The 14,176-nt window shown below is 45.6% G+C and overlaps 1 protein-coding gene across 1 annotated transcript in view; it reads left to right on the top strand.

Moving 5' to 3' along the window:
* The window catches only part of LOC108894204 (intermembrane lipid transfer protein VPS13C), a 43,012-nt gene that overhangs the window by 5,530 nt on the left and 23,306 nt on the right, over positions 1–14,176 (top strand). The window contains 37 exon segments of the mRNA XM_051075845.1: positions 313–375; positions 741–815; positions 1,160–1,269; positions 1,437–1,496; positions 1,584–1,643; positions 1,937–2,017; positions 2,125–2,182; positions 2,379–2,506; positions 2,646–2,752; positions 3,338–3,512; positions 3,617–3,679; positions 3,763–3,907; positions 3,983–4,083; positions 4,188–4,330; positions 4,447–4,639; positions 4,775–4,889; positions 5,382–5,518; positions 5,614–5,746; positions 5,865–5,982; positions 6,074–6,206; positions 6,673–6,745; positions 6,893–6,993; positions 7,119–7,266; positions 7,490–7,569; positions 7,772–7,831; positions 8,096–8,246; positions 8,329–8,445; positions 8,535–8,638; positions 8,805–8,972; positions 10,221–10,256; positions 11,805–12,109; positions 12,636–12,783; positions 12,867–12,975; positions 13,072–13,202; positions 13,331–13,487; positions 13,692–13,771; positions 13,909–13,968. Of these exon segments, the coding sequence (XP_050931802.1) occupies positions 313–375; positions 741–815; positions 1,160–1,269; positions 1,437–1,496; positions 1,584–1,643; positions 1,937–2,017; positions 2,125–2,182; positions 2,379–2,506; positions 2,646–2,752; positions 3,338–3,512; positions 3,617–3,679; positions 3,763–3,907; positions 3,983–4,083; positions 4,188–4,330; positions 4,447–4,639; positions 4,775–4,889; positions 5,382–5,518; positions 5,614–5,746; positions 5,865–5,982; positions 6,074–6,206; positions 6,673–6,745; positions 6,893–6,993; positions 7,119–7,266; positions 7,490–7,569; positions 7,772–7,831; positions 8,096–8,246; positions 8,329–8,445; positions 8,535–8,638; positions 8,805–8,972; positions 10,221–10,256; positions 11,805–12,109; positions 12,636–12,783; positions 12,867–12,975; positions 13,072–13,202; positions 13,331–13,487; positions 13,692–13,771; positions 13,909–13,968 (4,226 nt within the window).

Raw genomic sequence — 14,176 nt, 5'->3', positions numbered from 1 at the left:
TTGAGTCTCAGTTTATTGAATCAGAGAATTCAAACCTCCTGAGTCTGATTATCTCCATGACGACAGCAGGTCACACGACCAGTTCTGTTTGAGTCGTTTAAACATTTTAAATCAGCTGCTGTGGTTCCACGTGTCCTCTGGTAACCTCTGAACTGATCAGGGATCAGAAAAACTCTGCTGTTGTTTCTGTACAGTTTAGATCCTCTCATACTAGTGAGGTGACAGAGTGAGCGGCTCCTGAACACATGCATGAATGAGTAGATGAATGTATTAACTTCCTGTCTGTACTGTTCATGCTGCGTTTGCTGTCAGCGTCTCAGACCGGAGATCTGCTGTTCAGCCTTGAGAGTGTGGTTTACAAGGAGCCACAAAACGGTAACACACTCTGTAACACACACACACACTTTAACATGCACTCTGTAACATACACTGTAACACACACTTTTATCCTTCAGGGTTTTACCACAGGTTTTGTGTCACTAATCAGCTCCAATATTTAATCAATATTCAATCAGTAACAGATCAATAACAGATCTAGAGCACAGAGAACAGTCATTTCTCTGAATGTTGATCAGCTGTGTGACATCTCTAAGTTACAGTAAAGTCTCGGCGCTGCTTTGTGAACGGCTGCTCTCCTCTCACCTCCACCTGATGACTGTGTGTGTGTTGATGCTTCCTGTCTCTGTGTTTTCGGGCTGTTCTGTCACTAACTGCCGTCTCTCCCTTTAATGCTGCCAAAGTCCCAAAAGGACGTAAAAAACATAAAATGCACAAAAAAGGTTTGAAGAAGCTGAAACGACACGACAACAAATCAGGTGAGTGTTTGACTGTCGATTGGAGACATGGAAACAGACTGAGCCCTTGTCCTCTGTCTGTTGTTACAGTCATGTGACCAGACAGGTGTCAAACAGGTGTTAGACAGGTGTTGGACAGGTGTGATACAGGCAGTAGGCAGGTTTAATACAAGTGTTAGACAGGTGTTAGCTGTGACAGCTTTGACAAACTTTGACTCTGAGTGGTTTGATGTCCTGATTTCAGGCATCTGTTGAAGTCCAGGTCTGAGTCCTGGTCTAAGTCCAGGTCTGAGTCCTGGTCTAAGTCCAGGTCTGAGTCCTGGTCTAAGTCCAGGTCTGAGTCCTGGTCTGTGTGTTTGTTACAGACAAACCTCAGGAGGAGAAGAAGGACACGTTTGTGGAGAAACTGGCCACTCAGGTGATCAAAAACCTGCAGGTGAAGATCAGCAGCATCCACCTGCGTTACGAGGACGATGTGAGTACTGCATCCAGGTTCAGATCCAGGTGGTCAGAGCTCTGGTCTGTCTGTCAGTCAGGTTTACAGTGGTTACATTCTGTCTGTGTGTGTAGTGACGGACAGGTGAGTCACATCTCACCTGTACCAGCAGACAAACTCAGCTTCTCTTGTGTTTAATGTTTCAGCTGTCGGACCCACAGCGCCCTGTGTCTATGGGAGTCACGCTGTCAGAGCTCAGCCTGCAGGTAACACACCCCCACACACGCACACACTTTGCCTACCCATGACAGCTGTTGTTGACCTGTCATTGTATTATCTTGTTTATTTTTCAGACAACTGATGAGAACTGGAAGTCGTGTATCCTGAATGAAGCAGCAAAGATCATCTATAAGGTGAGAGACACTCTGCTCTCTCTGAAACTGAAAACTTTACCTGAGCCTCAGTCACCTGGTCACTGTCTGATTCTGTAGTAACAGCAGCATCTTGTATCAGCTTTATTGCCTGGTCATCACAGGGCAGGTAGGTGTGTCCGGTCTCCTGTGTAACCTGGTTTCTTGCGTGCAGGCGAACATGATAAAATAAAAGATGGAGGGACATGTTCTCTGACTGAGAGATGAACGTGTTTTGCTTGGTCTTCTGTCGTCTGACTGGTTGATGTCAGAGTCTTGTGACTGTTGCTTTTCAGCTCGGCCGTCTGGACTGTCTCTGCGCCTACTGGAATGTCAACAGTCCCATCTTCTACAAAGGATCATGGGAGGACATTGTGGTGAGTTGATGCTGTTGGTTGTAGCTTCCTGTTGACACATGAAAAGGAATGAATGAGTGAACTTTTATTTTTTTCTCCTCCTCTTCCTCTTCCTCTTCTTCCTGTAGGAAAAGTTGAAGTGTGGGATCAGCAGTAAAGACCAGCAGCTGCGTGACTATCAGTACAGTGAGTTTATCTCTGAACGTGTCGAAGATATAGACACGATACTACTGTCCCTAACAGGGACCCATAGTTCAAACTAAAACCTTCAGATATTCAACTTTTATAGCTGCAATAAAAAAATGTCTATTGTTTATAAGCTGGATGTTTTATCTGTGTTTAAGCTTCCTGTTTTCTGATTAATTTGTTTGTTTGTTCATAGTTTTCAGGCCAATTTTCGCTTCGGCTAAAATGTGCATCAACCCAAACGCTGAGCTGGAACTGAAAACTCCGAAAGCAGAACTTCATCTGGAGGTTCAGAACATCGCCATAGAGATGACCAAACCACAGGTAAGATGTGACACAGACAGGTGAGACAGGTAACATATTACAGAGACAGGTGAGATGAGTCTGTTTGAGCCCTGTATGTAACCACTGCACCTCCTGGTGTCTGACCCTCAGCTCTGTGTTGTTGATGTGTCCTCTGCAGTACCTGACCATGGTGGAGCTGCTGGAGTCCATCGACTGTATGGTGAAGAACGCCCCCTATAGGAAGTTCAGGCCTGACGTCCCTGTTCACTGCAACACCAAACTCTGGTCAGTTTAACAAAACTCCTCATTCAGAGAGGAAACTGAGTCTAACATCCTGTTAGCGCCCCCACAGGCTGCAGTTCTTATTACAGCAGCAGTTGTGAGACACTTACATCACAAACAGTCTAAAGAGGAAAGTGGCTTTTAACTGAATCTTAAAACTTTGAAAAAACATCAAATTCAACTTCTTTGTTTTGACCTGTTTTTTCAGAGTTGCCTGAGGGGAAAAACCCATAAAAACGTAATTGGGTTGAAAAAAATAAAATAAATACAGGTTAAAACCTAAACCAAACATTAAGGTACAGACATAATTCATATCAGGTCTCAAGAATGAAGATTTCACAGAAAACAAAACCCAAATTAGTGTGAAAACCTGAAAGTGTGGGTAGGTTGTGACCTGAGTTTGACCTGAAGGAGGCAGAAGCTCTAGTGACTCACATTTTTATCTAACAGGCAGACTGAGGTTATCAGGAAACAACAGAGGAAAAAAGATCCACCAAATATTTAACTGAAACAAAGACAATGGCTGATGGTGACAGTTCGTGAAACTACCTGCTTGATGGATCTGTGGGCTGTTTGTTTGTTTGTCAGGTGGAGGTACAGCTTCAACAGCATCCTTGAGGTCCACATCCGGCGCTACAGTCACATGTGGTCCTGGTCCAACATCAGACAGCACAGAGAGAACCTAAGGGCCTACAAAACCGCTTACAAGACCAAACTGCTGAGCCAGAGCAAACCGATCCAGGACACGGAGCGTCAGATCCAGGTGCAGCTGACCGACCCAAAGCTCAAACAGCTCAGCTTGGATATATTTATGAATGGATCTGTGCTCAGGTTTGATCTCCTCACTGACTGATCTGTTTTCTCCAGGAGCTGGAGAAAGTTCTGGATGTGTTCAACATCACATTAGTCCGGCAGCAGGCCCAGATGGAGGTAAACCTAAATCTAGACCGAAACCTGAGAGAAACTGCGGAGTACTTGAACATTTTAACCCTCTGCTCCTCCTTCTCGTCCAGGTGATCAGATCAGGACAGAAGGTGGTGGGGAAGAAGGCGGCGGGGGGGCAGAAGCAGGGAGGAGGAGGAGGTTTTTTCAGCAGCTTATTCGGGAGGAAGGCCAAGAAGGAGGAGCAGGAGCGGGAGGAAAGCAAGGAGCCCGAGAGTGGGTGACTGTTCAGATTTATGGAGAGTCATCACTGTGGTAATGAAAACTAAATCATTCTCCTGTGGCGTTCAGGTTCAGGTCTGGATGAACTCATGACGGCTGAGGAGAAGGAGAAACTCTACACCGCCATTGGCTACAGCGGCAGCTCTCACAACCTGGCTTTACCCAAACAGGTAAACACCTTCATCCTCCACAACATGATGTGTGGCCATGTCCTGACGTCCGCCAGCGCCACCTTCAGGACAAAGTTTAACTCTTTAACTTGTGTGTGTTTTAGTATGTAGCCGTGGTCGTCACCTTCCAGCTGTTAAGGACTTCGGTGACGATCAGAGAGCACCCTGACGTCCCAGAGATCCTCAAGATCCAGATGCTTGACCTCAGCACCAAAATATCTCAGAGACCTGGAGCTCAGGCCATGAGGTGGGTGTCCTCCATCAATTCCTCACTTCCTGTAACTTTGCTGCTTCACAAAGGAAAATCAGATCAGTTTAACTGGTGACGGAGTGTTTGACTTAAACTTCTGGGCCGTCCTGCAGGGTGGAGGCAGCTCTGGAGCACTGGTATGTCACAGGTTTACAGCAGCAGGGGGCGGTACCTTCGCTCATCGCCTCAGTGGGAGATGACTCCTCCTCTCTGCTCAGCGTTGTGTTTGAGTTAAACCCAGAGGAGAGCACGGCTGACCAGCTGCTCAGAGTTCACTCGCAGCCCGTCGAGATCATCTATGACGCGGTAAACATGCACCACCCGCCTGTGCCAAGATCTGACTTCAGATCAGATCTCTGTTGTTTGCGTCATCATCAGTCAGGGAACAGATGTAGACTGGATCTGGTTTTATCTGTCTGTAAACGTCTTTTTGTCTCTCAGCTCACAGTGAACAGCATGGCCGAGTTCTTTAAGACGGGGAAAGGTGTCGATCTGGAGGTCCTGACCTCTGCCACACTCTCCAAACTGGAGGAGATCAAAGAGAAAACTGCCACAGGTCAGTTTGATCGACAGGTTATTGATGGAAATATCTGTTTGTCCAACACTGAGGTCCAGATTGATCTGGTTCAAACATTCATTTTCCTCAGAGAATGAATCATCATACAACGTTGTCTGTCCAGCTCAGTCTGACGAGACCTGATTCCAGTCTGAGTCTGATCAGCTGAGGTTTCTTAAAACCAGTGGAATAAGCACATGAACCAAAACAGCCTGAATTTAAAAGAAAAAGAAACTGAAAGTGAGCTGAGCAGCAGGAGGCAGAAAGAGCAGATTAAATATGCATCAGAAATAATGACTGGAGCTGAGTCCTGAGCTCCTTTACCTTATTATTAACACCAAAATAATACTGAAGTCCTGATCCACAGCTATGAAACTTGTTATTATCTGATGGAAATGAACAATGATCAGTTCTGATGGATCCTGATTCACTTGATCTAGTGGAAGAAAATCTGGTGCTCCTCAGGACTCTGACAGGTTCTGGTCTCTGCAGGTTTGTCTCACATTATTGAGACCAGAAAGGTCCTGGACTTGAGGATCGACCTGAAGCCGTCCTACCTGCTGGTACCAAAATCCGGTTTCTACAGTGACAAGTCAGACCTCATCATCGTGGACTTTGGTAGCTTACAGGTCAGTTCATCTGCCCAGGTGTTGGTCTTAGCTCCTGTAGACGCAGCTGAGAGTTTGTGTTCGGGTCAACAGTGTGTTTATTCGTGTGTTTGTAGTTGAACAGTGTTGAGCAGAGCAGTCTCATTTCGGCTTCGTCCTCCTTCTCCTCTTTGGAGGAGATTATGGATCGAGCCTATGAGAGATACAATGTGGGGCTGAGGCGAGTCCAGGTCCTCTACAGCAAGTCAGGTACATGAAGGAAACACACACACACCCCTACCGCTAAACAACAGCTACACCACAGTTACACAACAGCTACACATCTGCCTGCAAGTCTTTATTTTATTAAGTCATAACCTGATTCCAGGTGATGACTGGAAGTCGGCCCGGCTGCAGGGTTCATCAGTCCAACACATCCTCCAGCCAATGGACTTCACTGTCCACCTGGCTAAGTGCATGGTGGAGAAGGACGCCAGGATGCCCAGGTAAGACTCTCACCTGTCATCTAACTTGCCATCTCGCCTGTCGTCTCACCTGTACATATATCAGGATCATTTCTGTGTCTTTGTGTTTCAGGTTCAAGGTGTCTGGTGAGCTCCCGCTGCTGCACTTTAAGATCTCAGACCAGAAGATCCAGAACGTTCTGGAGCTGGTCGACAGCATCCCCCTACCCAACATGGGCTCCTCCCCCTCCACCCCCACAGAGAAGGTACACTTGGTTCAGTCCAGTCTTACTGTAGCCACATCCACTGAAACAGACTCCGATCAGAGGTTCAAGCTGTCACGTTTTATTTTTAAATTTAAATTTCAGTCCATCAGTGAGCCTCAGGGGAGAGTTTACAGGAGTGACAGAGAACAGTGGTGGTGGGAAAATTAAGGAGAGTGACGGCGTAAAATAGAAGATTTTAGGGGTGTGGGAATGAGAAAGGGAAGTAACGGTGAGGTTGGGAAAGTTTGAGAACTTGAAGGGGAATGTTTAGGGGAGTGATGATAAATCTTTGGGGAAGTGATGGTGAGAAAATTAGCAGAGAACCAGCATGATATTGGAGGGAATGACAGCAGAAGCTTGGAAGGTGATGGGGTTAAGGGGAGTGATGAAGGGAAGTTTGAGGAGTGACGGTTGGACGGCAGCTCAGCACTGATGTGACCTTATCTGGGCATGTTTCCCTCTGCAGGTGCTGCTGTTGGCGGAGGCCAGACCACAGGTGCTCGGCCTTCCCCCCGCCCTCCTTAACACCATGGAAACAGGTCAGTGCCTCCTGCAATCTGATTGGCTGTTAAACACGGTTGAAACAACACAATCACTGTTAAATAAATAATTTCAAAATGTAGAATGACTTTTCAAGAAATTTGTTTGTTAATTTGAGTTTCACTTGTCGTCATGTTATTGTTCAGATTCAGATGAAGACGCCAGTGAGAAGTCAACAGAGGAAGATCAGCAGCGTTTGGCTTTGGAGGAACTCACTGACGTTCACTTCAAGTTTGAAGTCAGAGAGGTTTGTTTGTTTCACTGGTCTCACATCAGTTGATCAGGTGACTCAGAGGTGGGAGGACATTAACCCACCAGGTTAACGTTCAGTTATAAGTTGAGTTCCTCTGACTCTGTGTGTGGTGTGTTCAGGTGCTGTTGGAGCTGACCCGGCAGGTGGACGAAGAGAAGACCATCCTGTCCTTCAGCATCTGGCAGCTGGGGGCTGAGGGAAAGATGCGGAGCTTCGACCTGAGCATCACCTCATACCTGCGCAGAGTCACACTTGACTACTGTGGAGGTCAGAGCTTTTCAGGATTATACATGGACCTGGTCTGCTTCCTGAACCGTGACAGAATTCCTCTTTAGTTCCTGATTTCTTTTATATCTTAACAGTAAAATGTAAATGTTTGTTTTTATCCTGATGAATGTTGGTGGAGTGTGAAAACATGATGCAGCATGATGATACTACTCCAGAACAAACTCTGATGAGTGTGGGTGTGGTGTATTTATCGATGTTTCAGATGGCAGGAATCAGCCTCTCCACCTGATCAGTTCCTCAGAGCAGCAGGGCTCCAACCTGCTGAAAGTGGAGTTTATCAAGGTGAGTACATACACCCTCACCTGTCCAACAGCAGACTCACCTGATTTGTTCAGAGGCAGAAAACTGGAGCTCAGGTGGATCAGTTTTGACACATTCAAGATAAAAGTCAGTGTGTGCTGAAAAGGAGTGATGGGGAAGTTTGAGGGGTGATCAACACTAAGTCCAGTTCTGAACCTGATTTTGTGTCTCTGTGGTCCTGCAGGCCGACCCCAGTGGTCCCAGTTTCCAGACTCTGTTCGACAACACCGAGCAAACACTGAAGGTGAGTGGAGGAGGGGTTTCCATAGCAACACTGGGGAGGGGGGGCCATAAGCTCTGTTTGTCCTACCCCAGGTAAAATGAATCTTTCCTTAGTTCTTACAGCAGGACCAGAAACCATCTCAGAAACTGAAGCTCACATAGAAATAACTGAAGCTTATTTCAGTAGATTTGTCGAATGGATGTGACAAAGACCGTCGTCCCTCCTCTCAGCCGACGGTCAGGTGTTCACAGGTGTCTCTCTGCTGTTTACCTGGTGGTGTTTTAGGTGGAGTTTTCCTCTCTGGACTTCCTCCTTCACACCAAAGCTCTGCTGTCAACCATCAACTACCTGAGCAGCGCCCTGCCGCCACAGCTCACTGCCGCCCGAGACCGAGATGCCAAAAAACAGGTGGAGAAGACGGGACAGGGCCAGACAGGTGAGCCTGGTCTGTCTGCTCACAGGTGTGTCAGTACGTCCCGTCTGATGTTCTCTATCTGACAGGAAGTGTCTTTCTGCAGTGTCTAAAGGAGCTAGAGATGGCGGCGTCTTCAGTTTCAAACTGTTCGCCATGTTGGGTTGTTTCCATGTGGAAGTGTGCGATGACCGCTGCAGCATCGCCGACATCAGAGTTCAAGGTAAGAAAACATGTTCTAATACAAACTCTGCACGTGAGATTTAAAATGGAGGCTGATTATAAACCGTTGTCACTGTCGCTGCCCTGCAGGAATCGACGCGTCGGTGTTGGTGCAGGCGAAGGAGACGGAGGTGTTCGCTCGACTCAGAGACATCGTGGTCACAGACGTCAACCCCAGAACCATCCACAGGAAGGTCTGAGTGTTTGTCTAAGAGTCATCAATGTCACACTGTTCAGCATCCTGTTTCTTCACTTTATTTGTGACATTATATATATTTACTGTTCATGCTGGTGATCTGTACCTTTTATTGTGACTTGATGCTCATATTGACACTGAAAGCTGATTGGATCTCATTGCAGGCCGTGTCCATCATGGGTGAGGAGGTGTTCAGCTTCAAACTGTCCCTGTTCCCGGGGGCGACGGAGGGGGAGGGCTACAGCGACACATCCAGGGTGGACGGGAAGGTCACGATGCGTCTGGGCTGCATTCAGATCATCTACCTGCACAAGTTCCTCATGTCACTGCTGGTCAGAAGTTTTATATTAAATATAACACACACACACACACACACACACAGAGTGAGGTTAAAATGTTTGTGTTTTCATCTGCATCTAAATTTATTTACCAGTTATTTATCTATCTGTAGTTTGTATCATGTTTGTTTGTTGTTGTCTTTCCTCTGTCTGATCATTTAAATGTCACTGACATAAATTTTTATTATCTTTCATCCTATTGTAAATTCTCAACATTGACTTGGTGAAATAATAGTAATGATAATAATTAGAATAATAGTTTTGAAATTAGATCACACAGAACTTGATATTTGATTAATTTGAATAATCAATCAACAATAAACCAAACACTTGTGTCCTGATGAAAGGTCAATGAAACTAAAACCTTTATTCTATAAATATCAAACTAACATTGGCTCATGAGGTTAAATTAGAAATTAAAAATACTTTTCAGTTATTTTAACATCAAAGATCAGTCTCCATGTTCTCAGAGTCAGACTCTCCTGGATAAGATGGACTCTGTTCAGGAGTCACATGACACTCCTCACAGCTCCCATAATCATGTTTGATGGCAGTAATAATGATCTTGTGATCTGTGTCTGTTTCCATGGAAACAGCTGCAAATAGCTACTTGTAGTTTTATTTACTGCCCTCAACAAAAAACATATCAACCAAGAATCCCACAATGCAACGCTCTATGCTTCATAAATGTGAAAATTACAGTTGTCACTGTTCAGGCAGTGAAGATGATGACGACGATGATGATGATGATCAGTGAGTCTGTTACACAGGCAGAACCAGGCAGTGGTTTCAGACACAGACTGAGGTTCCACCATGGTTCTGTCTCTGTAACGCAAACTCTCTCCTTCATCCACTCATCCACTCACACCTACTTAATGTGGCGAAAATTCGATTTTAGCAACAGCATTATTTGATAAACCGTGGATAGTTGAATTCAGCACTTTGACATTTGCGACATTTGGCTGAAAGCACAGTAAATAAAGCAGGATGAGGAAACTATGACTCTAAATGCTCATGAAATATAGAATAAAAAAACAGGACAATGATAAATTAAATCTAAATAACCATAAACAGAGTTGTTCTGTCTCCAGTCGAAGGGAATAAAAAGCCACTGTTGGAGAGTTGACATCAGTTTGACCTTTTTAAATGAACTTTACTCTGAAGTGTTTGTAGCTGTGTGTTATTCTGTGTGTTTCCTGTCTCTCATGTCTCCTGTCTTGTTGATGTGTTTTGTTCTTTCAGGCTTCTTTTTGCTTTCAGTATACGTCTGCTGACGAGGTACAGCTTCCAGCATGCAGCTCTGAACTGCATCAAACCTTCTGCTTTAGCTTCACTGCACCTTCAGTCCACCTTAAATATCATGTGGTTCAGTGTCGACAAGACGCGGCCTCTGTGAACGGATTAACCCCCGGTCCTCGACTCCACGTCTGGTTTTCAGTCGTAGACTCGGGTTAATCTGAACAAGAGTCGACTCTCTGTGATGATGTTTAACTCAGAGGGATGGAGACAGACAGAGAGATCAGGCCTTTATGAGAAACTCAGCCTAACGCTGCTTCTGTGTGTATTTTTATCGTCGCAGCAGTTAATGCGTTCGAGGACACTGCGTCGTCTGAAATTTGAGAGTCAGTGGCTCAGAAACCGATGGTCACATTTATTCTTTTCATAACATTCAAGTTTGTTTATCACCTGTTTGTTAGGTTGATTATAGCCAGTTAAGATGATCAATGCAACACATCAGCAGCTGTCACCTTAAATCTCAGCTTGTTCTTAAAGTCATATTAATGAAATGACCTGGAACATGCAGGTGACTGAGTGAAGTTAATTTTCATGGAATGAAGGAAACAATCAGCAAATGTGTTCAACTAACAAAATAATCTGATGTTGTGTTCACTGTACTCATTCCTCTAAGAATCTGTCTTCATGTATAAACAGGCCCACATTACATTCGTCTATTTTCCCATGAGTTTAGGTTTCAGTGGTGATTCAGTGCAGCTCTCTGCTGCGTTATCAACACCTGTAAAGTTTCTTCTGATCAACACAAACTCTGACCATCATAAATCCAGCTTCTGTTAACGCGTTTCCTCTTTGTTCTTCACCACAAGTCTGAGGCAGAACAAAAACTCAAAGCACCATGCCCCTAAAAACTGTAAACTCCACCCGTCTGAGAGTTTGAGAATGTCAAAACAAACACTCTGAATGTTTGCAAGTTGCATTTGAGTCTGACCTGATGGGCTGAGCACGATGGAGGGATCGAGGAAAGAGAGATGAGGGAATGCTTCTCATGCACATTAAACAATGATCAGAGCTCACCTCCTCCATGCGTGCTATGCATCTCACACAGCTGCCATCATTAACCCTCCCCGACCATTCACACCGTCACACCCCCTGTCAGTCACATGACCTCTGCCTGTGTGACCTCACTTCCCTCCTTGACAACGATTTTGAACTTTATTAACTTCATTCTTGTTTCATAAACTTTTGGTCCTTTGATAATGACATGAGACAAATCATGTTTTATTATTCTGATACTTGATTCTAAAATTATTTTGTCATTTACATTGTGAAGTTTTAATAATGCCAAGAATCTGAGGTTCAACTAACATGTAGAACATTACCGCTAAGACATAAACCATTTGACTGTTTCTAATCCAAGGTTCATATTATTCCTCTGAAAGTTTATGAAACAGCAATGAACCTGTAAATTCAGACAGTGAACGCCTCACATCGGCTCCCTCTGACTGTGCTCCTTCATGGCGTCTCTGTAAGTCTGCATCGTGTGATACCAGGTTGTTTGTCGTCTCACTTCTGTTTTCTTTTGTTCTTCAGATGTTTGTCGACAACTTCCAGACGGCTAAAGCAGCTCTGAGCGCTGCGACGGCTCAGGCGGCGGAGAAGGCGGCGTCCAGCGTTCGAGACTTCGCCCAGAAGAGTTTCCGTCTGTCCATGGACATCAAGCTGAAGGCTCCGCTCATCATCATTCCCCAGTCCTCCACCTCCCATAATGCAGTGGTGATGGATCTGGGTCTGATCACAGTGGGAAACAGCTTTTCTCTGCTGCCTGTTGAAGGTTTCTCTCTGCCGGCGGTGGTGGAGAAGATGGATGTGAAGCTGACACAGCTGAAACTCTCCAGGTATCGACATATAACCTCTGAGCATCAGTGTTGGTCATTGTGACTCAGCAGAGACGGTTGTTTGAGCTCTGATGTGTCGTTTCAGTGTCTTTACGGACCAGTCACACCGCAACTCAAATCTGTTTGAGTTCAGCTGTGGTGAACTCCAACCAATCACAAACCGTCCTGATAGACCTGAGCTCCGAGAGACCTGGTTTATCAGACTGATCCTGCTGTTAATAGAGTCTGGAGACTTGGTGTCTGGTGGTCAGCCAGCTCAGAGCTTTTCTCATCTTTAATAACTCTTTAATAAAGAAGGGGGCAAACAGTCCAGTTCAGAGAAAATAGAAGTAGCCAGCTAGCATGTTAGCTGTAGTTCCCCAGTCTCCAGAAGTCACTGATCACAGAGACTTGATTGATGATGCTGGGAAAATGATATTAACAGGGAAGAAACACGCCTCTGTTCCTGCTCTGAGCTGAACTGAAACATGATGAAGACCAAACAGACAGAAACAGACTGCTGAGTAAATCTTAAATGTGTTTTCAGAACCACTCTGAGGCCAGACTCCTCTCAGCCGGACATTGAGATCCTTCAGCCAATCAACTTAGAGCTACTGGTCACCCGAAACCTGGCTGCTTCCTGGTTCACCAAGATCCCTGGTGTCCAGGTCCAGGGAGTCCTTCAGTCCCTAAACGTAGGTCCCACATGTGCTGTTGTTAAAACTGAGATGAAACTGTTTGTCAGAGTAAGACATTAAACTGTACGTCTGTCCATTAGATGAGTCTGGGTGAGGAAGATCTCGGTGTGCTGATGAAGATCTTGGTGGAGAACATCGGGGAGGGAAGTAAAGAGCACAGCATGGATGTCAAAAGACAGGTGGCTCAAGGTAAGTTAACTCTCAGTGCATGATGGGAAATCTGACAGAAAGTCTTCAGGCCGAATGAGTGAAGATTCATCACGTCTGTCTTCTTTGTCTCCTCAGAGAAGGCCGAGCTGGCTGAGCAGCAGGTAGAGGTGGTGTCGCTACAAACAGGATCTGGAGTGATTCACCCCACCAACGGAGTTCTGACTGAAAACACCATTAATGTTCTCCTCAACTTCGAAATCAAAGAGGTAGAGTGATACCAGACTTTTCTGCCGGTCAGACCACCAGGCTGGCCTCAGGGCAGCAAAACACCTGAAGAACCAAAGCTAGTATTCAAATGGTGCTGTAGCTGGACTCTGTCCTGTGTTCTCTCAAGGTGCTGTTGACCCTGAAGAAACCCAGAGAACAGAAGGAGTCACCTTTCCTGGTCTTTCACGTTGCTCACCTGGGCATCGACACCAAAGTCAGGAAGTACGACATGTGTGCCACAATGTACATCAAGAAGATCGCCATGAAGTGCCTGGAGTTCAAAGGTCAGAGCCTCACAGGAGAGCTTTGGTGGTAATTCCTCTGTTACATGCTGTGTCCTGAAGTGGTTTCTGTGGGGTCCTTTGGTGTTTTCTTTGGTGTCCTAACAGCCTCCTGTCTGTAAAAGAAGCAGCAGGTTTTCTCGTACGTGCAGTCAAGCATATAAACATGAGCAGAAATGTGATTTTCTTGGTTTTGTCTTGTTACAGACTCGAGTGGCGAGCCACTGTGTCTCATCAGCTCTTCAGTGGAGTCTGGAGCTGAACTGCTCAAAGTGCAGTATTTCAAGGTGATGAAAATCACAAATTCACATTATATCTGGTGACCTGTTCAGTTCACACAGGTGTGCTGTCATCTGTCAGGGCAGGATCAAAGATCTGAGATTCAGTGTTTTTACCTCCTGAACCTGTTTGTGTGTTTTCTCAGGCCGACCGCTCAGGACCAAGCTTCTCCACCACCTACAAGAACACCGAGCAGATGATCAACGTGAGTGATCCACACTGACAGACACCTGTAGATCATCAGTTCATGTTTTTTGTTATTCGTCTGTACAGTCTGTGTGTACGGTCTGAAACCACTCAGCTCCAGTTGTTGTCTCATGAAGACTGACGCTATCAGACAGCAGTGCAGCTGCTACATGGCACAGTTATTCTATCCTACTGCTCAGGGGCAGTGTAAGGGACAACAGAGGGAC

The sequence above is a fragment of the Lates calcarifer genome, linkage group LG2 (assembly GCF_001640805.2).
Source record: "Lates calcarifer isolate ASB-BC8 linkage group LG2, TLL_Latcal_v3, whole genome shotgun sequence".
In the NCBI taxonomy this organism is placed as follows: domain Eukaryota; kingdom Metazoa; phylum Chordata; class Actinopteri; family Centropomidae; genus Lates; species Lates calcarifer.
This window is presented reverse-complemented; position numbering and strand designations above follow the sequence as displayed.